The following is a 26,604-nucleotide window of genomic DNA, read 5'->3' on the forward strand; positions in this document are numbered from 1 at the left end:
TTTTGACAGGCCGCGTTTCAAAATCGTTTTTTTAAGGATCTCATTTCTCGGAACAATATCTATATCACCCAGCAAAGTAAAAGAGGCGACACATTATCGGAGACCGCGACTGATAAGTTTGCACGGTCATTCGGGACGGTTCGTGCCAAATCGCTCTCGGACATCTGAAAGCTGAAGGCCAACCCAAGGTTACATCCTCGATTTACGTCCGGTAGTTTGAACAGAGTGGGGTACATTTATTACCTAGATATCTTTAAGTCGCGGCTGACAACCGCGTCCATCAGCGTCCGATAATGTGTTTCCACCATAACTATTGGCTTTCCTTATTCTAAGCTTATCCATTCGAAAATTTTATCTGTGAACTGTGTCAATGACAATCAAAAATTTGATGCGGCCATCTGTCAAAAAAGTGTAAATCATAGTTGCAATTTGAATTATTTTCAATAAATATCTGATATATTTAGTATAAAATGGCCCGTGAAAGCAGTGCAGGATTCGACAGACACATTACTATCTTTTCCCCTGAAGGACGACTTTATCAAGTCGGTAAGTTACACATTTTTGGATGCCGACACGAAACAAGTTTTAGTTGGGGTTATAAAAAGTTATAACTTTGTTGGTTCATCCTGCAGCAGTCCTTTTGTTGTTTCAAATTATCTGTACTATTATAACGACCATGTTAATAGTCAATTAATACATTACATTGAATGTTTTTCGATGTTCCCTTGTCATATTTACCATTGGTATGTTAGCTACCGCTTCCTCCATTCAAGCGGTCTATTACTTAAATTACCAAAACTGCCGATCGTCCAAACCTCAAACACAGTATCCCCCTTATATTCACATACCTTTACTTACTGATTACTTTTTTTGTTGACTCACAAACTTTTCTCCTAGAATATGCCCTGAAAGCCATCAACCAAGGAGGGCTGACGTCAGTGGCGCTGCGCGGCACAGATGCCGCCGTCATCGCCGCCCAGCGCAAGGTGCCGGACAGACTGCTGGACCCGTCCTCCGTCACCCACCTATTCCGCCTCACTGACCACATCGGCTGTGTTATGACTGGCATGATTGGTAAGATATGGGCTCAGTTTTATGCTACATATATTTTTTACTTATCATAGTTTACTACATAAGCCTCATGACTCTGTATGCAGGTTCAGAAAACATGTCAAATAAATACAATGCAGAGAAATAAAGACATAAATGCAAAATAAATTAAAAGATTTCAAGGCAGTTAAGCTCTATCTGCTGTACCCACAAAGCAAATACAAAGTAGAGCTGCCATATTTCGTTTTCTATATAGGATGAGATGAAGCCACTAATCGGGGTTGAAGGCTGAGGTGCGCGGGGGTGCGGGACGCGAACTCCATCTTAGTTCAAGTAGATGAACTTTTATGTAAAGCTCAGGTTAACGCCATCTAAGTTCAAGTAGAAAAAGTAGCCTCTGTGGTTATACATTGCGTAGCTCATATGATATCTGAAGGCCAAAGAAGAATAAATGATGTAATGTATTTCAAATTTATTTGGCATTGCGAACTGGTAGACAGGGACCGACTAAGGCATAATATAAAATGGGGCGCTAAATGGTCAGAATTAAATACAGTATGAGAAAAGGGAAACATGAAAAAAAAAAATTAATATGTTTTGTTTATTAAATAGTTAACTTTTTTACTATTTATATATTAACACTTATTGTTAATTAAATGGACAGTACTCACTATCGTCATTACTCAATAGTTTTACTCGAAGTCGAGTAAAAATCTACGTATGGACCGCAAAACTCAGCTCAAAAAACAGCTCCAAGGCTCGCGCCGAGCCGGCCCGATGGAATTAAATGAAAGTAATTTTCGTCGAACCTACTCGAAGCCGCTCGAAATATGTGTATGTGAATACTAAACGACGCGCCCCACTCGATAAATCAAAGCTGAATGGGTGGACGAAAGTCCATGCCATGGGTTATATTATACTCGACAGTTTAGCTCGATCGAGTAATGAGCCGTTTGTTAAAAAAAAAAGTTTTCATTTTTGGAGAAACAGATGGCGTTGTCTGAGCTGTACTAACTGTCAAACCCTCAGAACACAGATTTTGTGTCAGCTCACATCTTATTTTCACGGAGGAAATTCTATATCTGCCCTCAGGCGTTATCTACAGTAACGACCCTTGAAAAATACACATTCTGAACTTGTAAATTAGACTAAATAGAAGTACTATTAAAAGTAGTGAGTTCTTATTCTGAGATTTCTCTTTGCTCTCTGTGTGCAATATTTGACGTTTGGTACAACTCAGATGCACTATGTTGTCACGACATCTATCGGCTTGAACTAAAACTCAACTGACAGCTGTCAAGGAAAACGGCTCATACCGTATGTGAGTACGGACCAAAACACCAGATGGCGGGATCGACAGCTCAACATGACCTACAAACACGGAATCGTTTTCATTTCGGATATTCAGGTGATTAAAATCAGGTATAATATTAATCACCTGTAAAAAGAACAGTCTTATTAAAATGCTGTCGCTTTGTGACTGTTGTGTTTGGAAGTAGCAATATGCCTGAATCTAATATTTATATATTTCTCTATAATTTCTTTGGAGAGGTGTGTGATATGATTAAATAAAGGTGTCTGTTCTTGGATATGTGCATTTAGTGAATGGAGCCAATCCTCATTTATGGCTGATAATCATAATCACGACGCACCCACACACTCCCATGTCGTCGCCATTGTTGTGCCTCAGTGTTTAGTTAGCGAGATTCCTTCCGCCTTTTTCAACATCGATGGTTTTAGTAATTAATTTAAGTTAGCTTTTCTTGCGATGGAATGTTAGGGTAAGCGCCTTCTCTTATTTTTTTCAAACCTTATTTTCGTGTTTAGTAGGTATGTCTTCCGCATTAAAATGTAAAGAACATACTTTGCTGTATTTTGTTGGACTCAGCCTGTGGATTAGTTTAATTCATTGCTGCTTTAATGCAGTGTCAGGAAATCTAAAAAGAAACTAAATATTTAATTCATAATATACATGACGCCCCCTATTTATTTTTTATGCGGCGGCATCCGGCCTGAGTACATCCCTTACTAGTATTTCTATTTGACACTAGATGGCGCGTCCAGCAATTTAGAATGTTCTAGAAGTAAAATAAAATATAATTTAAAATATTACTACGCGTGAAAATATACTTTGCTTTCGTCCACAAATCTTCTATCATCACTGTAGCTCTTACATCCAACAATGCAACAACTTCATTTTGATCGAGAAACACGTAAAATAAAATCATTTCAAGACTCAACTGTACCGCTCAAGCTCGGGACCTGTCACGCACTGATGTCAGCACCCCAAGCGTGGAGTAACTGAACTACAGACCGTGTGACGACAGGTCGAACTTGGCTACGTCACGGCTACGTTGCTTACAACAGCTCTACTATGTATTTGCTTTGTGGCTGTACCACATATTTTCAGCCTGTAGAACCTATAATTTCAGGTCAATGGCACCTAAATGTAATAGAACACAAGACTTAGCTTCTTAAAATACTATTTTGAGTCAGTCATTTCATACAGAACATTTACATAATGTTACTTCTGTTCATCCAAACATTATTATTTTTTTCTTTCCTACATTCTCTAACTAACCCCATTAATCCCCATCCACAGCTGACAGCCGCTCTCAAGTGCAGCGCGCTCGCTACGAAGCCGCCAACTACCAGTACAAGTACGGAGTGGAGGTGCCGGTGCACGCGCTGTGCCGCCGCGTGGCTGATATCTCTCAAGTTTACACTCAGAATGCTGAGATGAGGCCGCTGGGCTGCTGTGAGTATATTATTGCATTTGTGAATATACCCTTAACTAGCTTAATCGTCTTATAACCTTTTTGAGTGTGTGACTTTACTCATGCTATCATTCACTTATCATTCCATACAATGATGGCTCACAAATTTAAAAGGCAATATTCAAATCAGCAAACTACTAGATTCATATATATCAAAAAGCAAGCCTTAAATTTTCACTCTCTCAGCATTGTCTGACACACATTCCATGTCTTGTTTGAAGATGATACCTTCATCAGAGTTGTAGATTCTGTGTTTCACAATCACGTCTAAACTCATATTATGCATACTTAGATTCTTTGTTTCACAATAACCAATCATGCCTCAATATCACCTCCCTGCAGGCATGATGCTGATAGGTACATTACATACCTACTAGTGGTGAAGCTCCATACCTCAGATTCCTATGCTTCTGTTTTGGATTGACTGATTTAATATTGAAAATAGACTCCTCATGATCTTTTAGGGTTGTTTCCCTAGGGTTCCGCTCATCTCGCATAATCTTCATTGACCAAAACTCATTTCGCATAACTCGTATGGTCTAAACTTTTTTGGCCGAACCATCACTTTGCCAAGACTTATGTGGCATAAGGCTCGTTTCGTCTAAAACTCTTTAGGCACAATCTTTAAACACCTAAGTTTCGTTTGCTCAAATTTATGTTCGTCTATACCTATGTATAATCTTGTTTCTCGTAATGTTATCTTAATAAATAATATATTAAGTATGTAGTAAATGTACAAATTGTTGTATTTTTCTCCTACATCCCGAAAATCACGATATTGTATGATCAAAAAATCGAAAGTTAACGACCAATATAATTATTACAAACCCCATGAGATCGAAACCTAAAATAGGTGCGACGACGAGCAAAGCGAGGAGGAGCGTGTTAGGTGCACATGTTCATCAAAACCAAAGCGGAGCGCAGCGAAGCGGAGCGGAGCGTTTTCCAAACAGCGGAATCAATACAAGGCACCAGTTTGCGCTATGTAGGGAGACGCTCCGTCAAAGTTAAAGCCAAACGAATATTATTACTTTGTATAAACCTAATAAACCTATGCCATAGCATTATTAGGCTATTCAAGATTTGGCCATACCATTATTAGGCTAAACAATGTTATGCGAAATAACTTTTTACTAAACGAGATTTATGCCATACGATTTTCGGCGTAACGAGACTTTGACCAAACGTTACTATGCAATACGAGATTAGGCAAATAAATCTTATGCCAAAAAAGGTAGAACCGTTTCCCTAACTATCAGAAGGAGGAGTGGTGACCCGAAATGAAATGCGTGTTCTTACTTGGCCATATTTATTTGCGCGTGAGTGCCAAGCGCGACTCTACAACAGACTGAAGTACAAGTTCACAGATACATAGTTAGTTACATTGATACATGTGTGTGTGTGTGCGTGAACGCCCACAATCTTTATTATTACCTACTATTCCTACTCAACAATATGTATTGATCCTTTGTCTTAATGCCACCTTCCTATACTCCTGCAGGCATGATGCTGATAGCATACGACGCGGAGACGGGCCCGTGCGTGTACAAGACCGACCCGTCTGGTTACTACTGCTCCTACAAGGCTGTGGCTGCTGGGGCTAAGGTATGTATCCTATACTTCTTAGCGTATCAATGACAAACACTAGAGGTGCAGTATGTTTTGCCCATTTAATTGACTAATAGCCCGCATTCAGCCATGCTTCAGCCTTCAATACATTTGTAAGGAAGTGCAAAGTGCATATTTGGCCTATACATTTGATTCAACAGGTGGAAAGGATAGGTTAGGCTACCAGGATAAATCCTGATAAGTACTATAAACAATGTAAAACAATTTCTATTCAGTGAAGGCTAAAGTGTGGTGGATATTTATGTTAACTTACTAAATTATAGCATAAAAAATAAGTTTACCTATGTGGGTCTCAAGTCAATCAGTGTTGTACAATAACACCATCTTAACCCCTCAGGCGACGGACGCGAACGCGTACCTCGAGAAGAAGCTGAAGAAGCGCTCGTCCCTATCGGCGGACGAGGCGGTGCAGCTCGCCGTGTCGTGCCTGTCGCAGGTGCTGTCCGTGGACTTCAAGGCCAACGAGATCGAAGTGGGCATCGTCACCAAGGACCACCCTAAGTTCAAGTGAGTTATTTGTGAGCACTAATCAAAGACGTCAGTTATGCTGGCGTATAGAAGGTATGAATTCTATAGCTCGACAACTTCGAAATAGTTGTCGGGGAGTGGGCACGAGCTAGCAGTAGTTGGTCCATGATTCGATCAGCCAGGTTGGTATCGCCATTTATCATCACACCCCAGAAATAAAGGCACATATAGGTAGTACACACTCGATTTATTCGGAATTACCGATCTTACAAAATACACGAGGATGCACTTGATACAGTTGGATTAACTTTGATAGCGAAACGTGGTGATCCCTGCGGAAGGTTCACAACCGACTCGTTCAATAATTTAAATCAGATTAACAGTCCATCCCTGCTCAACCGACTACCCACCTTACCTTTTTATTTTTTAATATGCACCGTCCACAGATTCCACCCAACTGCCAACATTTCAAGTGACAATTTGACGTTACGATTAATCGAATGAATTTAGTAAACCTTAATATAAAGCAAGGTAAACTCAAAATCTTCATATAAGCTTATTGAATCCTATTTAAGCGAAAGATTCCAATTGGTAGAAATAACCAAAATAAGTTTAGACACTAATTGTGAAACTACCTATAGGTCTCTACAGAGGATAAACAGTTGTGGTGTACCCCAAGGTAGTGTCTTAGGGCCTCTATTGTTCATTTTATATATTAATGACCTACCCCTTCACACAAAATTTCCAATGGTGCTATTCGCAGATGATAGCACACTTCTCATAGAATGCAATGATCCTCAATCTTATGAAATTGAAGTAAATGACTCACTTGGCACAGTTATAAACTGGCTTACAGGTAACAAACTTTTAATAAACCTGGAGAAAACTAAGCTAATGCATTTTTACCAGAGAAAACTACCAGATCACATAAATGTCAGCCATGACGGAAAGGTAGTTGAAACCACTAACGTCACTCGTTTTCTTGGACGATTGATTGACACCAATCTGTCCTGGAAATTCCATGTAGATCATGTATGTAAGAGAATGAGTAAAGCTGCGTACGCCCTTCACAAACTTTCACGTACTACAAATCTAAAAACACTCTTAACTGCTTATCATGGTAATGCAGCTTCAATACTACGATATGGAGTTATATTCTGGGGCAACTCCACAGATAAAGATAAAGTATTCAAAGCTCAAAAACAGTGCATTCGAGCAATGTTTAATTAAAGAAGCACTGAATCATGTCGACCATACTTTATCAACAACAGTATATTAACATTTCCTTGCTTGTACATTTATGAGATGCTACTATTTGTAAAAACAAATTCAAATTTATTTAAAACAATGACCGATGTCACTTCAAGACTAGGTCGCAACAGAGACAGGCTATTCACTGAGCGCTATAACACTACGCTCTTAACTAAGAGTATTGTGTGTATGGGCCCTAAGCTGTACAACAAACTGCCTAACAATATAAGATGTCTTGACCTTATCCAATTTAAAAATAAACTAAATACTATTCTTCAAAAAAAATGTTATTATACAATTAATGACTACATAAATGACATATTATAAATCTATTGTATAAATTAATGACTATTACTACCTATATGACTATTTCATTATTATATTACTATTATTGTGTAATGTTAGTTTGGACTTATTTTTACTTCTTTATGAATCACAAACTGTAAATTTGCATGAATTTTAAAGTGTAAGCAAAAAGTTGTATGTACTGTATAGTGCAAAGCATGGAGAACTACCTATGATATTTTTGTAACACCATTTTGTATACCCATGTTTACAATAAATACATTTTTATCTTTTTATCTTTATCTTATCTTCTTGAACTCCGACATAGTTTTATAATGCGATTTAATCTATTTGCGAAAATGTACGATTTGTGGTTTTTGACGTTATTTTATTGACGAATCATAGATAATAATAATATGATTATTAAAATTCAAAAGGTAAACATTCCAAGGATTGTGGCGGTTCTGGCCTCAACACTCATCCTAAGACTAATGGTCTCAGGATCAGTGGTCTCATGTGCGTCGAACTCAGATTATGACAGATTTTACAACACATGTGGCCGCCTCGACTGCTCGGCCGAGACTGCCATAATAATGACGTGCAGTGCACGCGTTGTCCTTCCCCGCGACCTCTCCCGCTACCCGCTGTCGTCTTGGGTACCTCGTCCCCTCCGCGTCTGTCACCCCGCAAGGAGGGTCGCGCACGAAGTTGTCGAGCTATAGCGTGGATCCAAGCTTCGTAGTTTCTTCAAGCTTCGTACTGTATTTAATTGTACCAATTATAAATTACCCTTTTACAAGGTTTCTGCTATGCTAATATTAACGTACGCTGTTTTTGTTTCCCAGGATGCTATCTGAGCCGGAGATCGACCGCCACCTGACCGCCATCGCCGAGAAGGATTAGGGTACTGTTACATTATCAAAAACACATTTATGTCTGTAACGTCATTTTTTAATAAATAAAAGTGGGAACTTTTACCAACAACTTTAAGTTACACCTCCAAAAAGTTAAAATTAGTTAACAACCCGTCGTTGCTAGCGTGCACGTTTTTAAACACATTCTTAGGCATTTCGTTGACAACGTTCGTGAAGTCGTGAACATTGCAACAGAACACTAATCCGTAAACTGGAGTTTCGTAATTGTGGTTCCTTCTTAACTCGTGAAGCCAGGAGATCCTGCTGCAAGCGCTTTCACAGAAGAGTGTTTCCCTAATCTCGCTCACAGCTACAAAAGGATCGTTTACAAGCACTATGGCTGCCGCTTTATGGTTCTTCTTATCGTGAACAACAGTCCAAATGTATTTAGGCACAGGGAACCTCTGGCCTGGCTTCAAGTAGACGTCTGTGTGGTTGTGTCCGGTCCTCAGCGACAGAACCCCGTGGGTCCCCGCGTAGATATCCAAAACCGTATGCGAACGCGTCATATGCATTATTTTCGCAACATCCTTGTGGATATTCTTCAAATTACCAGTCGCGACGCTCTTCCAAACAGCCAGTTTGTTGGACACGAATTCGGTGACTCTAGCGTTTTGGTCATCAAAGTAATGCCCGCTCAACAGTTTCCCCGACGTCAACACCTGATCAGCGAACGTATACCTCTCATGTTTTAGCAACTCTTGCAGTCTTTTATTCAGGCTAACATCATCACCATACAATTTTTCCGCGTCATTCCTATTCTTAGTGTCGAACATTTGGTTAAAGTTTCCTAACAGACTCAGTGGAGATCGGTTTTGCTCGTTGTGAGCGGGCATGGTGAGCAGGTTGGACTTGCCGTTGCAGGCGTGTGAGCGGACGGCGATGGCGCGGTCCTGGTCGAAACAGAGGGTCGCCAGGTGGCCCGTGGTGTGCGCGTGGAGGTACTGGAACTGGTAGGCGCGGCCTTGGAGCGGGGGGCCGCAGTTTTCCACCTGAGGAGTTGGGAAAATTTAATTGAAATTTATTAGGGAAATAGTAATTTGTTGATGTAGAGTGAGTAATGAGTGTTCTAGCTGTTCTTGCGGAAGGCCTTTGTAGCACATGATTATAGGCTAGTGATGATAGTAAATACTTCTTCCCTGTGATATTGGCTAGCATCCATTGGAAGCAAATCAAGGATTGGGTCACGTGTCTCGATAGTACCTAACTATTAGGTTTAATTTTTTTAAACACGAATATCAAGTTTAAAATGAGGCCCTTGGTTACCCCCTGTCAACATGTTGGTATGACACCTTTTATAGTCTACCTAACTCTACGCCACCTACCGGATGCAGTACGTCCTCGAACACGCTCTCCTGGCAGCCCAGCTCCAGCACGTGCCGCCGCGCCCCGTCTTGTCGCACGCGCAGCCGCCCGCCCTCGCACACCGCTATGATCAGCTCGTCCATCGGGTACTGGAATGAGAGAATACGATTTTTAGGTTATGTTGGCAGCATAAGGAGGGAATATTAAAACAAGTTTATGGGTGTGAACAGAACCTTAAGTGCAAAAGCACACGGTGCGTTGCGTCGCCGCACCGCAGATATTTCGCCTTGTAAATTTGACAATCAAATGGTGATTTTTCATAATCATAATACCAAATCTCTGCGGTGCGGCGCCGCAACGCTTAGTGTGTGTGCCCCTACTCTAAGGCAATGGCCACATAGATACCTCGGATGTCCTGAAGGCTGCGGTAGGTATTATATTATAGTATTATAGATTTATTACACAAAATCAATATAACATTCGGTGTTAGAACTTAAACATAACACAACTGGCGACCTTTTCGCTAAATAAGTAGGTACTAATCTACATACCTGCAAGAACTTGCCGCCGTGGCACGCCAGCACCACCTCGTCCCCGCTGGCGGCCGCGACGCTGCCGTTGGCGGCGCGGTGTGACGTCACCAGCGGCATATTGTCCGGCACGCACTCCGGACACTCCAGCTCGAAGATGCATGGCGCTAAGGGGGTTGGGGTTTGTTTAGTGGAATTTGAAGACCGATTATTAAGTAGGTATAGTAAGGTGTTCATGACCACGACAAGGAATTCATGGTACCGTTTAATTACTTATGGTTATAGTAAACGTGTAGTAAAAAAATACGTTAACTAGACGTTCACGATGAAAACTCCTGCTAGGGGCTCTAGTGCTTAATAGGGTTTACTATAAAGTCGTGAAAACGGAAGTGAATCCTAACTGTTTAAGATCGTATTTAATCGATCTATTATATTTATTAAAGGACAAATCCGTTAAAAATCCATAGTAAATCGGTATCCTATTTTTAAAATGTATGTAAAAGTAAGTAAATAACTGTGGTGGTAGCTCAGTCGGGTAAGCGCCCGCTTCTCACGCCAGAGATGCGGGTTCGAATCCCGGCGCTGACATGTACCAATGAGTTCTTTTCTGAATTTAAGTACAATGTATACCATCGCTCTTACGGTGAAGGAAAACATCGTGAGGAAACCTGCATGCGTGTTTTGAAACTATACAAGGCCAGAACGCAGAGGGTGGGACTGCTCGCGTATATTTTCAAATTAAAATGGTGCCATGATTTACTTGAAAGTATACAAGGCCATTACGCACTAATCGCGTATATTTTCAAGTAAGTTGGACCAAAATTATGGCTTGAAAATATACTGCAGCAGTTACCACTGCGTACTAATCGTGTATATTTTCAAGTGCCAAGCAGCAATGCGAGCACTTGAAACTATACGTGATTAGTTACCAGGTAGCCCTTTTTAATTGTTGCTCTCTCTTTCTTTCATGCGAAATAGTAATAAGTCTATTGCTTTCTAAACATTTCGTCATCATTCCGCACTTGGCATTGTTTTCGTAACGTGTTTTTTGTTTTTGTTTACATCGTACAGTTAAAAAGTAAATTGATTTAAATTAAACTGTAGAACTGATAATAGTGAAAATAATCTCAGAATAGGGTGTAGAACCATTCATAAAAGATAATTACGGTGAATTCAAAACTTGATGAAAAATATGTCTGTAATAAGTCTATAGGGTAATACCTACCTGCTACACTCATGAGCAATGAATAAGTCCAAGTAGCAAAAAGTCAACACCAAATTACCCCAATTTTTTAAAACATTTAATTTAGAATTTGATAATCAGGAGCTATCGACACTGGACTTTTTTCATTGCTCGTGAGTTTAGTAAGTAGGTATTAATTACTCTTAATTCATATAAATAATAATATATTAGTATTCTTACTTGCAAGTAAGATTGCTATAAATATCAATTTATCAATCAAATACGAGCTTGTTCATCTTTATTTATTAACATTCTATAGGTATGAAAGGCAGAAGAAGTAAATTGTAGTCATGTACATTTACCGAAATAGTTAAGTAAATCAGAATGAGCATGTAGGTATAAATTATATACGACAAGTATGCCAATCAAGCAATGTGCGTAATAGCAATGTATATTTTCAAGAACGATTCAGTAAATCCCAACTTGAAAGTATACGCGATTAGTACGCACAAATCGTGTATATTTTCAAGTAAAATATTATTATTTTTCACTTGAAACTATACAGTGCTAGTACACTATGGGTGCGTTCTGGCCTTGTATAGTTTCAAAACACGCAACCTGCATATCTAGATTTAGCACATCTAGATATGTGAACCCACCAACCCGCAGTGGACCAGCGTGGTGGGGAAATGGTCCAAGCTTAGGAAGGCACAGGGGGGGGACAGTGCCTTAATGGCTGAACTTTTAGTACAAGGTAGCGCCATCTCTTTATATTACTCTTATTACCAAAAAAGATGTAAGATGGCGTTATGAACAAGACCATAGAACAATAACAAGACACATAGATAAGTAGTATTTGAATGTCAACATTGTCATGATCTATGGCTATTATGAAGAAATTGCGTGTCAGTGTCAGTACTGTCAGTTCAGTTGTCTTACAATGTCTCGCAAATAACATGTTTAATTTTTGTAAATAAAAGCCTATATTCTCGGTATATCGTTATTTATAAATTTTATATACAAATAAAAATGATGTGTCAAGAAAAAGCATCTTTATCCGCTAAAAGTGTTTTTATGAAATTCTTGCGACCTAACAGATTCCATATGGATCCAGGTTCCACGTGGTTCCACGGGAACCGAGCTGAAATGGCGGCACTGGCAAAGAGCGTTCGACATCTTCATATCCGCTGAAGATTAAAATACTATGTGTACCAAACTGATAAATGTCGTCAAAGATTTGCCTCGCGAGGATAAATGATGCACTATTATCTTGGACGAAATTACTTTATCACCACAAGTGCATTATGATACCGCTAGGGGTCAATTGAAAGGATTTGCTTCTCTTGGGAAACATTAAACTAGCAAAACATGAATTGGTTTTCATGGTGAAAGGAATAAAAAAGGAATACACACACCCACTCGCATATTATTTTACAAGTGACATGAACAAAACTGAACTGAAACATTGTTATATGCGAGGTAATAAATAATTATATAATAATTTGTTTTTTATTTATTGTTGCATGTAGGTAGGTACATAAATATGTAGATTGAACTTACATTTAGCTAATAAATGTAATAACTGTTGTGTGGTGTAACTACGTTAAGGCAAATATGTCTTACTAGCTGTTCCCGCGCGCTTCGCTTCGCCTTAGAAAGTTTTCCCGTGGGAATTCCGGGATAAAAAGTAGCCTATGTTTTTTCCCAGGGTCTAGACCGTATGTATACCAAATTTCATTTAAATCCGTTCAGTAGTTTTGGCGTGAAAGAGTAACAGACAGACAGACACAGTTACTTTCGCAATTATTATATTAGTTAGGATAGTTAGGATTAGGATATCATTACATTATAGATTGAAGTTAATAACTTGTGATAACAATCCTTACTCCTTACTAATATTATAAATGCGAAACTGTGTCTGTCTGTCTGGTACTCTTTCACGCCAAAACTACTGAACGGATTTGAATGAAATTTGGTATACATACGGTCTAGACCCTGGGAAAAAACATAGGCTACTTTTTATCCCGGAATTCCCACGGGAAAACTATTTAGGGCGAAGCGAAGCGCGCGGGACCAGCTATATCTATATATACAGGGTGTCCCAAGGGCACCCTGTATGTATGTACAATGAGGCTGAGAAATAAAAAGAGATGCCGCTGTTCAGTATGACGTATAGAGTATGACAAAAAACTCCTCCAGATGCCACTCTTTTCACAATTATTTATTTTTTCTCTATGGGAAGGCAGTTTAGACCTTGGGGATATGCACAAAGGTTCCACTCGAGAGAGCCAGGTGCAGGTACTGTTACCCCCACAGAGAATAGAATAGAATAGAATAGAAGTAAATAACTGATGATCATAAAGATTCTTTCCAAAATCGCACTCTTTGATATCAGGTTTTTATAAGTAGTTAGACTGTATAGAGTGCGCACTATCAGCAAATACAATTTAGCAAATTTCTCCAAGTAGGTAGGTGTATAACCACATTTAATTTTCTCTAAGACGTACAGTATATTATATAGTTTCTAAATTAGGTAAGTAATCGGTACTTACGCTCCGTCAGAACCACCACGGCAAAACAACTCAAAAACACAACACTCCTCAATAAGTCTCCCATCACGCTCAAAGGTCTAAACAACACTAACACTGGACATTCCACTAGTAAATGCTCCCATGACCCTATGACTCCAGATAATATGGACCACCAACTTAGCACGGCAGTTCACACAGAGGATTATGAGTCTTACTAAAGGGTGATAAGACCTTTTGTAATGGTTAAGCTTATAGATAAGGATGGCCCTCGTTTTCAGCCCTGTTGATTGTTTTTGTTCCTTCTTTGTTATTGTACTACAAAGAACTTCGTAGAAAACTAAAGTTAATGGATTAATCATCGGTTTAGTGGAATTATTATTAACTAAATGAATTCTTAACTAAATTTCTAGAAATGTCTATAATTTTGGTAATAAAAAGGGAATGTTTACAGCTATAAATGAAAACTCAAAGTATACGATAAGTATTTTAATATGAACATAATATACAATGCCGATGTTTATTCATTTATTTATAAAAGCAGGTAAAAACCGATGTACCACCGCACTACACCTTACGTTAAAATAAGTGTTATATATCCGTATGTAGTAATTACCTAGAACTATTATCTATTGGAAATAATTATTATGGCGCTTGAGTGAGATTTGCTTACAATATGCGACTTAAGGAATGCCCACTGTAATAAAAATCTAACTGCAATAGCTTTAAGGTCTCATTTTGTGAAGCTTATTTTAGTTATTGTTGTCGGATATGCAGCGGTCAAAAGCCAATGCTTTCTGCCTAGTAAAACTAAATTAGTTAGTGTGAAGCATTACAATATCTATAAAAAACACATCACAATATAATGAGCTTGAAAAAATAAAACATTCTCTGGTTATATTTGTCTAAATGCATCTCTACAAATGAAAAATAATTAATTAAGATGTCGTAAGTAAATAAGTAGGTATTTTATAAAACCTCTTCCTATTTCTTATGATGACTAAGCCCCATTTAAATCCATAAACTGCATATAGTTTGTGGTATTAAATCAATCGGATTTTCAGAAGGATAAAAATTTAATTTAATTGCACATTTCTTTCGTCTAAGTACTAACCTAAAAGTTAAATACAAGCCGATATTGCAAATTCATCAATGCGAGCAATTTATATTGCAATAAACGATCAATTAGGACCTAAGTATTTCATATTTTATACCAAAAATGGATATCAAATTAGCATATTCAACAATATCATCGTATGAAAGTTCCGCTTACAACACAATTCCGAAAATATCTGTACAGTTTATTTTACCGTTAAATGTCTGAAAAACCATCTTAGTATAACCAGAATTACACCTTACCTTACACCCTAGAGATTGAAAAAGTATACAAAGCAGATTCAGTATAGTTATCATAGAGTTATAATAAGATACCTATACATAAATACGAAAAGAGGACTTAGTCGGAGTTTCCTCACCGTTTGAGCAACGATAAGCAAACGCGAATTTGTATGGTGATGCAGCACCGTACCTAGGTGACGACACTCACGCGCGCCACACAAATTTGCGTTAATTTTTCATCCCCCGGAAAGGTGTAAAAGCTCTAAGCACTCCGCATCGTAGGGTCCTCGACAAAAAATACATTATTTGTAACAATATATTTTTTCTCGATAATGTGAAGAAGGAAATCTTGTTCTAACAACTCAAATCTTCAAGCACATGACAATTTGGTAAACAATGCGGATAAGATCACCTTTCAATTTACTAGCAAACTGTTGTGCTTTCGTTACACGCATCTAACTTTACTTTGAGACCTGGCGATACCTATACGATTAGAAATCTTAATCCGAATTTGTTAGTACGAGCACGAGCATATTTTTATGGCATTTGTATCTGTTATTTTTGACTCGTATGCACCGAATGATACAGCGACTAGACCGTTCGACCTCTGCCCTCTGCCGAGAAGCTTATGTTTTGGTTTCAATTACAAATAGTAAACAATTATAAAGATCGTGAGAATTACATTCGAATTATTCTTCGAGCACCTATCTGCGAAGTTGTTATGAGCATCACATTTTTTTTTGGGACACAGTGAAATATAAGAGATCGAATAATCTCGTTGTTAAAAGCTGGGTAAGCAGCGAACTAATATACAAACAGTTCGTATTCACATATCTGTTACAAACACTTAAACCTATCGCGGCGTGTAAAATATTCAAAGTTTTATAACTTTACATCGAAGCTAGAATTAAATACAGCAAAAGTAGCAACGCAGTGCAGCCAACATAGATCGATAATCAATTAATATTATACACACAGATTATAAAACAACACGTGAAAAAATATCTTCACAGATTAAAGATTATCGTTGGTGTTCTTCTTTTACAATATTTAAATGGTTAGTACTTGTTTGCGATATCCACATCTCTGTTTTCGAGCTAACATAGATGCGGACATGTTAACTTGATGTTGCGCGTGGATCTTATATCTACTTTTACATTGTGTCTTCGGGAGCTAAGGAGACTTTTCAGCTGGACTAGGATTTCTGCCGTTTTTAACCAAAACAAAACAATGTGTTTACCGAGAAACGGAAACCGACTGATTAACCGACCGAATAATTAAAAACAAAAACCACAAACAAAAGCGATTCCTAATTCAAACGCAGCAAAAGTCTAAAAAGTTTTTAAACGCCGAATATTTTTTTCCAACCAGCCAGTTCCGTAGCGCGGCGGTGTTGCCAGCGTCGCTCAGCTTCCGGCCACAGAGTAGATCTACGTGTTGCAGCAGGCGCGCGAGGCGGGCGCGCGCGACGGTCGCGGCTCGACGGCGATGCGCGCGTGGTCCGCATCCGCCTCCCGCCCGGAAGTCTTGTCCAAGATGGCCTCCGCGAGCTCGGAAAACGCACGCTCGATGTTGATGTTCGACTTCGCTGACGTCTCCATGAAGCGGATGCCGTGCTCGCGCGCTATCTGTAATTTCAAGACATAATGTCTGTTAGAAGAAATAATATCAGTGATAGAGGGAGTCAGACGGGTAATACTAACACATCCTCTTCGTACAAACTACCAAGGAGTTATTTGGAGTTTAGCACACTGCATTCGTTTTAACCTTAAACGAAAGCATCGTAATATAATCTGAACATAATATATTTAGCACGTATACATATAGTATACATAATTATGCACGGGAACCAACGAACCCGCAGTGGACCATGGTTTTCAATGGTACAAGTTAGGGAGGGAATTTAGACCATTATGTACCAATGAATGGATACTCTATCTATCTAGCTAAATTAATGGCAATGGCAACATACCTACAAACCTAAGTACACACCGCACCGTTAACTCATACATACACAAACTACACTCGCGAGCAACCAAATCGACTCAAGCCTTGACGGCGCAAACATACATTAATACAAGTAAAATTATGAATAGAAATAATAAAAATGATATGTCATTTAAAAGCTTAAGATGTCAGCTTTAATTTGATATCATTATTATTGAAATCCATTCATCATTTTTGAAATAAATGATGTCTGAACGCAATTGTAGGAAAAACGGGAATTTAGGAAAAAAGGGTATGGGTATCGTATTATACAAATTAAACAAAAAATGTTAAGATAAAAATTTATTTATTTAAATCAATACTTTGTATTGCCCCCTCTTGCCCTAATTACAGCCTGCAGCCTGTTTCTCATAGACCTTATCAACTTTTTGACAGTTTCCTGAGGAATGCCGTCCCACTCCTCTAATAAAGCTGTCTTCAGCTCGTCCACGCTTGCAGGGACTGGATTCCTGGCCCGAACTCTTCTTTTGAGCTCGTCCCATAAGTGTTCGATGGGATTCAGGTCAGGACTGAGCGCAGGCCAGTCCATCGTGCGCAATTCCTTCTCTCTCAGAAACTGCCGACTGACTCGTGCCGTGTGGCAGCGGGCATTGTCGTGCATTAGCACGAAGTCTTCACCGACAAATTCTGCATAGGGCACAACATGACCGAGTAGAATGTCGGTGATGTACCGATCAGCTGTTAACCCGCCTCCTCGGCCGCCTCCAGGCACGAAAACAAGTGCGGTTTTTCCCTCTAGAGAAATACCAGCCCACATCATGCAGGAACCGCCGCCATATGCTACTGTTTCAGCGAAACAACATTGGGCAAATCGTTCCCCCGGACGCCGGTAGACCCGGCCTCTCCTGTCACTGCCATGCAGACACACTCTGCACTCATCAGTAAACAGGACCGACCGCCATTGCGCAATGCTCCAATCGAGATGCTCTCGAGCAAACTGAAGACGCGCTTGTCGGTGGCCTGCAGTCAATTTGGGGCCTGATGCAGGTCTTTTTGGTGTCAAGTTGGCTTCCTTCAAGCGTCTTCTCACTGTCCACTCGCTGACAGCCACTTGTCGTACACGTCTCAGTTCTTGCTGCACATCAACGCCCGTAAGGTGTCGATTGCGCAGCGAGGTTGAGACAATGAAGCGGTCGTCTCTCTCTGAAGTGCAGCGGTGGCGGCCCGTTCTTGGTCTTCGATTGAAGGCACCAGTCTCTTGGAACCGTCTGTATACTCGGGATACAGCAGACTGGCTCAAGTGGAGCTGGGCAGCGACTGCTCGCTGACTTAACCCTTGTTGCAGCAAGGCAACAACTTGAGCAGCTTCTTCTGGTGTGGTATCCATGGGTTTGCGAAAACAAGGAATACAATGCAACGAGATGTGTACCGGTCAACTTGCAACAAGCGACTGATAAGGTACACCGGATGTGGAAAGGTTTTATAGCGGGATCAGGTAGCGCAAGGCGTGGATTCCTAATGAGGTAATTAACACTGACGGGCAATTAAAATGCGTCATTAAATCTGCGCTTAGTTTTTTTTTATGGTATTGATCTTAATTGAAAGCCTAATTCTTCAGCTTTCGAATGACATATCACTTTTATATTTACCATTTATCGTTTTAGGAAAATCAATGTATATGTGCGCCGTGAAGGCTTGAGTCGATTTGGTTGCTCGCGAGTGTAGTAAATTAATCGCAAGCTCCAACCCGTTAGGTGACACAATAATAAATAATTTATGACGTGATGTTGATAATCGTCTCTATTTATCATAAACGCAACTAAACAACGCTAAAAACAATACTCTCTATTTCCTGCGAATACAGGAAGTGACAGTGTATGTAGTCGACTGACTAACATTCGTTTTGTGATTCACTGACCGTTGGTATACGAAAGTTAATCTACGATTGATAAAACTTTGGTACAAGGTGACGGTACTTCGAAATTATATTGTTTAGTCACGGGGTGTTTGTGCCTTTGAACTAGAATGGAATTAAATAAGTACTACACTAATTGCATCACATAGCAAAGTACATATTTTGAACTTTGACATGTTGTTAACTGCTGCGTGCCATGTTTTTCCTGAAACGCCACATATTTAGCACGCGGAAGGTTGAACTTATTAAAAATGTAGCTGCTAATTTGAGGCGGCCTTGCAGTTTGATAATTATTTTGGTATATTGAGGCGCTGATATAAGTTTTACTCTGATCATTAGACCGTTTTAAATTCGTGCGTTGTAAGAGTCAAATTCGTCTACAGGTGAGATAAATGGATGTCTTCCACTATACATGCCTGCTAAAAAGCGCGTCATTGAGAACAATTTAAGGAAACAAACATTCATCTTTAATGATATACCTGTAATACGTGAATGGACTGTGAATGCTGTCAATATGAATTTAGCGAAGCTATCATAACCGGTTTATTTACATTTCATTTAAATTTTAATACGACACTAGTGTTATTAAAATTTAAATTCACTATTCGTCAACAAGATTCGCTTTTAAAGACTTCACTGAATATTGATAAGTATTCTATAGAGGGATATAAAAATACGCTGCTTCAAATAAATATGGTATCAAGATCGGTCATATGTTACAGTGACGTCATCACCCAGTGCAACGAACCACAGAAGCATTCGGTAGCATCACAAATATTTTATTCACTGAAATCACTGTATCGCTCAAACAATGCGCCATTAATTTCGACTCTATTACATACGGAAATACGCCTATTTTATACCCTAGCGCGATAGCTTACATCGATTTTATGGTAAAAGAAACTTTATTACCAAATAATAACATGCTATAATAGGTTGCGTGTTGGCGTGAGTCATGTATGAAAACACTAGTAGTTTCGTTTGTGTAAGCATTTACAGTCCATACTCTAATTAATTTATGCAGACGATTTTTAGCGATACTATCATATCAATGGCTTGATGGAGCCATGAAACGTGAACGGCCATGAAACTCCATCTGGATATGTTAGTTTACAATTCGATTTCATTGCCTCAGAAGTGACTACTACTCTTCTTTGTGACTTGTGACATCATGTGTTGTTCTTTTTGTTTTTAAACAAAACAGGTTATTAATAAAGACAAAGGTGAATGGAGAAACATAATGCTATATATTTTATGTTGACTTCATATAATTTGATGTAAGAAATATGCATGGCATTTTCAGGAACTGCTATACCTACTGCTGCTTTTGTTAAGGTGCTAAATAAATTAGGAAAGATATATAATTTCAATTATAAATATAACTGTTCATACATACCTCCTGCTAAACATTTTTTTTTATATTTAATTTTTTTTATTTTTATTTAGACACAAAGCCTTGGTAGCTGCCTATGTCCAGTAGTGGATGATTATTGGCCGATGATGATGAAGAAGCTTGGAGGTGAAGGGATTAGCCAGTCAGATTTTCGTCAGCCACTGACTGAAAATAAAAATATTTATAATTAGGTGGACTTACCGCTTCTCCCCGTTCTTTACTGACCACCCTCTTCTCCTCCATGTCGCACTTGTTGCCAAGGATCATCTTCTCCACATCTTCATTTGCATGCTGAAACACACATTTTATTTCTTTACTTTTGAAAGAAAATTATAATATTTCATGTCTTGATAATGTACAGATGTCTCAAATGTCTGACATGATTATGATTTATGTGTATAAATAAATGTATTTTACTTCTTTGTTTTCATTGTACCTATATCAAAAAGTAAATAATTATGTAATTAATTCAAAGCAACATGTAGCTTTTGAATATTTAAATGTTTAGTACTTAATCCTAATTAAAGGAATCATAGAAAAGGGTCAGCAAAAGTTAAACTAAAAGAAAGAATATTTTCATGCAATTTGTTGTAATTGAGAGTTTAATTACAGGCTAGATGCTTCAGAGTAGACAGCTAAATACCTAAGCAGATAAATAGTTTGTTATCTCAAAGAAATTAGTTTCTTTTACTTTTTATTACAAACAAAATGATAATGAGTGGTGTAGTTCTTTTAAATAATGTGTTCAAGTGTTGATAATGCAATCACAGGTTACTGTTACTAGCTGACCCCTCAATGACTCAGTCAGGACTAAAATAATAAGTATAAACATCTCTATTTAGTTCTCAAATAAATGGGCAGTGTTTTAGTACTTAAGGTAAATTATTTGACTAAATATCTAATAAAAATTGAAGCTGGAAAAAGATGAGATAGGGAGGAAGCTAAAATTTACAAAACAGATTATAAGCAGATCATAAGCAGATCATTCTTAACAATGCAGATAAATGTCTAAGGAATAATATTAATGCAATAAGTAATCTAACACCACAGACACAAAGGTCAAACTCACAGTGTGCAACACAAAATCTTTACCTCGTCTATATTTCGTAACCACTTGACGATATCATCAAATGTTTTCTCATTAGTGATGTCATAGACCAGCATGATGCCCATGGCCCCACGGTAGTATGAGGTGGTGATGGTGTGGAACCGCTCCTGGCCCGCCGTGTCCCAGATCTGCAGCTTGATCTTCTTGCCCCGCAGCTCCACTGTCTTTATTTTGAAGTCAATTCCTGAAGCAAAAATTTGAATTTTAGGACTTGAGGTGTGTGGTCATGGTTAGGAAGTGTCTTGACTTCTTCATTTGAAAATACTTGGATAATACGTTATTTAGCTTAATGTAGTGGTTAGACTACTTTGATACATTAGCAGACAAGGATGTTGGAGCATAAAGGTCAGGATAAAAACGATACCCACAGGACGAGGGTAGATTCTAGAGATAAAAGAATACATACCGATTGTTGAAATAAACGTAGTCGTAAAGTGATTGTCTGAAAATCTGAACAATATACATGTTTTTCCAACACCAGAGTCTCCAATCAGCAGCAGTTTGAACAGTAAGTCGTATGTTTTCTTGGCCATTTTTGCGTTAAAGTTATCTCACATGTAAAAATACTACAGAAATCCAAAAATCATCCGATTCTGAATAAAAAAACTTGACAACTGCTTGACATATACGCACAAAAAAATTGCACTATTTAATATTTTTTAATCGATATTGCTGCATCAAAATATTTTTGTAGCCTTACTTAGACACAGACAGTGTCGGTTCTCCGTTGTTCAGTATGAGTATATGACCAACAGGTAGGACAGTGAATAGGATTTACACAGAATACTCGTGTCAGGATACATTCAACTCAACTGTCACTGTCACTGTCACAGCCATATTGTCAAACAAAGCGGAATTTGCCGATACCGCGCGTTGAAAATTGTTATTTTAAATTAAAAATCAGTTTTTTTCATTAAGTTCATCGTTATGTTACAAAACCAATAGAAAACAGTTATTGGATATCCTTGCGATTTTTAGGATTTATCGGGGTACTTTCAGTATATAATTAAAATGTTATTCTAACCTATACCAACGGCGATTAAAAGTATTCAAATTATCGTTACGACTCCTAAAAATGCAGAGATTACAAGATAGTGTTTTCTCTATTGTGAAAACAACCAATCTATCTCCAGCTGTATTTAATTATTTGCAGCCTACGGAAGATAATACCGGTAAGTTACTAATTTATGGTTCTTTACTGTAGTGCTCTCAAAATATAGATTTTAGAATACCTACTCAATGCAAGTCAATTTCAGATAAAACTCCTTTCGGTGGCATCTTAAGCGATACAAAGTATGGATGGCTGGCTTTGGGGCCGAAGTTCTGTGTCATAGATCTGAGGACTGGTCTGAAAGTAGCAGCATGGACCTTCTCTGCTGCTCTAAGGTACTGGAAGTATTTGTACTTATATAATTGAAACATACCTACTATTTAATGTCTAAAAACAGTGTGAAAACAAGTATAAAGTATAAAATGAATAGTAACCAATTAGTACATTATTTATTCCAAAAACTAATTTTCCTATTAGGAAGTTAGTTATTATTATTTCAACATCAGGTGAACTTTAAACATTTCCAGCACTCTAGTGACATGTGTGGTAGAGCTGCCCACACCTCTCACAGAGGGCTCCAAGCAGCTGGTCATCAGCCTGGAGTGCGAGGGAGGCACGGGTATCATTGCCGTGTTCCATGTCAACGGCTCCCAGGTACTTATACTTATTTATTAATTTTAATCCTTTATTGCACAAATATCAACATAAGTGTACAAAGAGTGGACTAAGCATTTAAACACATATACATAAAACCCCAGGAACTACAGAACACTGCAATCTTAAGATCTTCCATCAAAAGGTTGTTAAGAAAACATTCAGCTATAAGCTGTAAGATTTTTAAGTCCATACATAAAAAAGTTGTCTAAAAAGATTGCTATAAGAAATAAGACCAGTTTGGTACACTAATTAAAATGTAATCTGTTTACTTCATTATTATAGTGCTTCACAAATAAATCTCTATTTATCTACCTCCTAGGTCCTGCGCTGCATCCAGACAGACTGTGTGGTCACCAACCTGTCTGTGTGCGACTGCATGCCTGATGGTCCGTTCACTTGCTTTGACGGAGTGGTCCTAGCTGGCACTAAGAGTGGAGAGATCTTTGCCTTTGATTTGAACAGGGCTAGTTTGATTGAAGGTAAATGTTTTATATTTATTCCTGTACTGTTCAGAAGATATAGCTGGTAGTTCAGAATAGTTCAAATGTAAAGCTATATTGTCTGATTGAAACAACAGCAGTTGGGTCTGAATTTTTTTTTTTTTTTTTTCTTAAGGCTTATCTGCCATCAGCTTGTTTAGCCTTTATCAGATGTGATGACTTCATGTCGATGGGGAAGAGTTGTCCACTGACAACACCTTCACTTTAAATATGCGAGTATCACTTTATGTTGAGCAAGTTAGGACGCTTCAAGCATACAACATCTTTTTCTGTGTTTAAAAGTTCTATTGCCAGTGGGTTTATGTGCCTTTCAAGGCGGCCTTTGTAGCTTTTTATGCGATTTTCGATCTCCTCTTTTACTGTTGTCACTTCCAGGTACTCATGGATTTCTTCATTTTTGGTAAACCAGGGAGCAGCACATATGTTTCTGAGCACTTTGTTTTGAAATCTTTGTATGATTTGTATGTTAGTTGCGCAGGCGGACCTGAATAGTTGGGTCTGAATAGCTCCAATATAATAATCTTCCTGCCTGACATACAAAGATACATAGTTTGTAATGCACTTACTTATAAGAATCACTGTTATGAAAATTATTACTTAAACTTAAAATTTTCTTTCCAGCCCTGAAAGACACTGCCAATGGTTTAGACCACCTAGTAAGAAATGAGCAAAACATGGTCAATGTAACATTCCTACCAATGAATGCAGTGCCACAAATAGAAGAGCAAAGAGAGCTTGCCATAGAGAATGATGACCATTTGGCAATCCTACTCAATGAAAACTCAATTGTAGATGGCCAGTATTTATTCCACAACCCTGACGGAAGTATAAGAATGAAAGCCAGAAGGGATCATGTGAGGGTGTCCACAATGCAGTACATTCCTCAGCTGGGTAGTTTGGCTATAGGGTTCAATTTTGGAGCATTTCAAATTTGGAATCTGATGACGTTGGAGCTGGAGTTTACTTCGCAAGTCAATGTGGAGTGCCTGCCAGTTACGCATTTTGGATTCCAGGTATTTTTATGTTTTTATTGTGCTATGACGTATTGATTTTTCACTTTCTTTGGTACATAACAAGCCAACTATTAGCACAGACCTCTATGTTTCTCTGTAATCAAATCTTTCAGCTGAAATTGTCCATGTTCTTATTTTTCACAACATTGTACAGTAACTCCTGTCAGATTGCCAATGTTACCTGAGAGGGGTCAGGTTTCTTTGCCCCAGACTCACTTCAGAAGTAGCTATAGACTTGTATAAATACCTTATCAAACACACTAACCGCCTATTCATTCAAACATCGATGTTTGACGAGGTACAAAACTTTACCTTTTACCATAACATATTCTATGTATAACCTGTCTTGTGTCAAGAGTTGAAAATGAGACCTGAAAGATTGCGCAACATAGGAAGACCAAGAAAGACGTGGCTTGATTGTGTGAAAGAAGACATGACAAAGTGTGGAGTGAATGAGGATATGACAGGGGATAGGGTAAAATAGCCTGACTTAACGCACAAAGCCAACCCTAAATAAAAGGCTAAAGTCAAAGTCAAATGGTTTAATTGACGTAAAATTTTACAATTATTTATCTATGACCTGTCTTCTACCCTCAGGAGCCGTGCGACGACCCGCGCGCCTTCTGCTACCTGTGGGCGGTGTACTCTGTAGCAGACCGCTTCGAGGAGCAAGAGTTCCCGCTGGCCGTGATGCACTCGCTCACGTACCAGGGCAAGCGGCTGCTGGACGACGGCCAGTATTTGTACCAGGTAAGTGTTCTGCTACTGTATTTGTACCAGGTTTGTGTTAGTTCTGCTACTGTATTTGTACCAGGTAAGTGTTCTGCTGCTGTATTTGTAGCAGGTAAGTGTTCTGCTGCTGTATTTGTACCAGGTAAGTGTTCTGCTGCTGTATTTGTACCAGGTGAGTGTTGTGCTACTGTATTTGTACCAGGTGAGTGTTGTGCTACTGTATTTGTACCAGGTGAGTGTTGTGCTACTGTATTTGTACCAGGTTTGTGTTCTGCTACCTGGATGATTGCCAGTATTTGTACCAGGTAAGTGTTTTTATTACAAAACTGCAACATACGAGGGCGATACCGAAATGATCGGGAATAGAAAAAAGTACAAAGATATCATAATATTATTTACTTTTATTGTTTTTCAAAGTAGTCTCCGTGACATTCAATGCACTTTTTCATTCGATTAAACCAATCATTGAAAAGGTAATTCCAGTCTGAAGTGGATACTGTCAAAACAGCTGATTTGTAAGCTTCGACCGCCTCTTCTGGGCCGCTAAACCGTTGACCACGTAGCATATCTTTAATTCTTGGGAATGTAAAATAATCATTGGGGCTCAGATCAGGGCTATACGGAGGATGGTCCATCAACTCCACGTTTTCCATATTTAAAAACGTTCTTGTTTTGCGAGCGGTATGAGAGCTTGCATTATCGTGGTGAAGGATTATACAACGATTCGGGTTAGTTTTACGAAGTTCTCTTACGACTTCCGGCAAACAAACTGTTGTGTACCAATCAGCAGTAACCGTCCTTTGTTCTTGTAATGGAATCGTAGCCACATGGCCAGTTTTCGATACAAACGAAGCGACCATTTTTTTCGACACGCTGCGTGAGCGAATAACTTTTGTTGGCTTGACCTCACCTTCGAAGACCCAAACTGCCGATTGATGTTTTCTTTCGGGCTCATATGAATAAATCCACGATTCATCACCAGAGACGATATTGTAGACAGCATTTGAACTGCCTCCATTGAACCGTTGCA

The 26,604-nt window shown here is 38.7% G+C and overlaps 4 protein-coding genes across 9 annotated transcripts in view; 2 read left to right on the top strand and 2 right to left on the bottom strand.

Moving 5' to 3' along the window:
* Positions 1-370: 370 nt before the first annotated feature.
* LOC105382184 (proteasome subunit alpha type-6) lies at positions 371-8,437 on the top strand. The gene is made up of 6 exons (XM_038115652.2): positions 371-546; positions 898-1,074; positions 3,653-3,808; positions 5,329-5,432; positions 5,794-5,963; positions 8,306-8,437. Exons 1-6 carry the CDS (start codon positions 471-473, stop codon positions 8,361-8,363), a joined length of 741 nt encoding a protein of 246 aa, XP_037971580.1. The 5' UTR covers positions 371-470; the 3' UTR covers positions 8,364-8,437.
* On the bottom strand, positions 8,430-14,098 carry LOC105391742. The gene is made up of 4 exons (XM_038115641.2): positions 13,945-14,098; positions 10,231-10,376; positions 9,700-9,828; positions 8,430-9,366 (listed from the first exon to the last, which is right to left on the bottom strand). The coding sequence occupies exons 1-4, from the start codon at positions 14,006-14,008 to the stop codon at positions 8,452-8,454; spliced, it is 1,254 nt and encodes a 417-aa protein (XP_037971569.2). The 5' UTR covers positions 14,009-14,098; the 3' UTR covers positions 8,430-8,451.
* Positions 14,099-14,394: 296 nt separating this feature from the next.
* LOC105391730 (ras-related protein Rab-10) lies at positions 14,395-22,255 on the bottom strand. Its single transcript, XM_038115668.2, has 4 exons — positions 22,028-22,255; positions 21,606-21,805; positions 20,715-20,804; positions 14,395-16,886 (listed from the first exon to the last, which is right to left on the bottom strand). The coding sequence occupies exons 1-4, from the start codon at positions 22,152-22,154 to the stop codon at positions 16,689-16,691; spliced, it is 615 nt and encodes a 204-aa protein (XP_037971596.1). The 5' UTR covers positions 22,155-22,255; the 3' UTR covers positions 14,395-16,688.
* A 202-nt stretch (positions 22,256-22,457) lies between these two features.
* Positions 22,458-26,604, top strand: part of LOC105397240 (protein ELYS) — a 60,882-nt gene continuing 56,735 nt past the window's right edge. For all 6 annotated transcript variants that reach the window (XM_048631789.1, XM_048631793.1, XM_048631790.1 and 3 more), the window contains exons 1-6: positions 22,458-22,793; positions 22,878-23,007; positions 23,200-23,326; positions 23,649-23,808; positions 24,451-24,842; positions 25,440-25,592. In XM_048631789.1, coding sequence (XP_048487746.1) covers positions 22,697-22,793; positions 22,878-23,007; positions 23,200-23,326; positions 23,649-23,808; positions 24,451-24,842; positions 25,440-25,592 — 1,059 coding nt within the window. In that variant the 5' untranslated portion in view covers positions 22,458-22,696. The remainder of the gene's footprint in view (positions 22,794-22,877; positions 23,008-23,199; positions 23,327-23,648; positions 23,809-24,450; positions 24,843-25,439; positions 25,593-26,604) is intronic.

The sequence above is a fragment of the Plutella xylostella genome, chromosome 29, assembly GCF_932276165.1.
Source record: "Plutella xylostella chromosome 29, ilPluXylo3.1, whole genome shotgun sequence".
In the NCBI taxonomy this organism is placed as follows: Eukaryota; Metazoa; Arthropoda; class Insecta; order Lepidoptera; family Plutellidae; genus Plutella; species Plutella xylostella.

Bases quoted from the DNA above. Each gene is read 5' to 3' on its own strand.
- LOC105391730 (XM_038115668.2), bottom strand. From the start codon at position 22,154: ATGGCCAAGAAAACATACGACTTACTGTTCAAACTGCTGCTGATTGGA. The intron at 21,806-22,027 runs GTATGTATTCTT...TTTTTGCTTCAG, and splicing joins TACGTTTATTTCAACAATCG to GAATTGACTTCAAAATAAAG. The intron at 20,805-21,605 runs GTAAAGATTTTG...TGTGTGTTTCAG, and splicing joins GGTTACGAAATATAGACGAG to CATGCAAATGAAGATGTGGA.
- LOC105382184 (XM_038115652.2), top strand. From the start codon at position 471: ATGGCCCGTGAAAGCAGTGCAGGATTCGACAGACACATTACTATCTTT. The intron at 1,075-3,652 runs GTAAGATATGGG...CCCCATCCACAG, and splicing joins TGTTATGACTGGCATGATTG to CTGACAGCCGCTCTCAAGTG. The intron at 5,433-5,793 runs GTATGTATCCTA...TTAACCCCTCAG, and splicing joins CTGTGGCTGCTGGGGCTAAG to GCGACGGACGCGAACGCGTA.
- LOC105391742 (XM_038115641.2), bottom strand. From the start codon at position 14,008: ATGGGAGACTTATTGAGGAGTGTTGTGTTTTTGAGTTGTTTTGCCGTG. The intron at 10,377-13,944 runs GTAAGTACCGAT...CAACCCCCTTAG, and splicing joins CGTGGTGGTTCTGACGGAGC to CGCCATGCATCTTCGAGCTG. The intron at 9,829-10,230 runs GTATGTAGATTA...CTCTCATTCCAG, and splicing joins ACGGCGGCAAGTTCTTGCAG to TACCCGATGGACGAGCTGAT.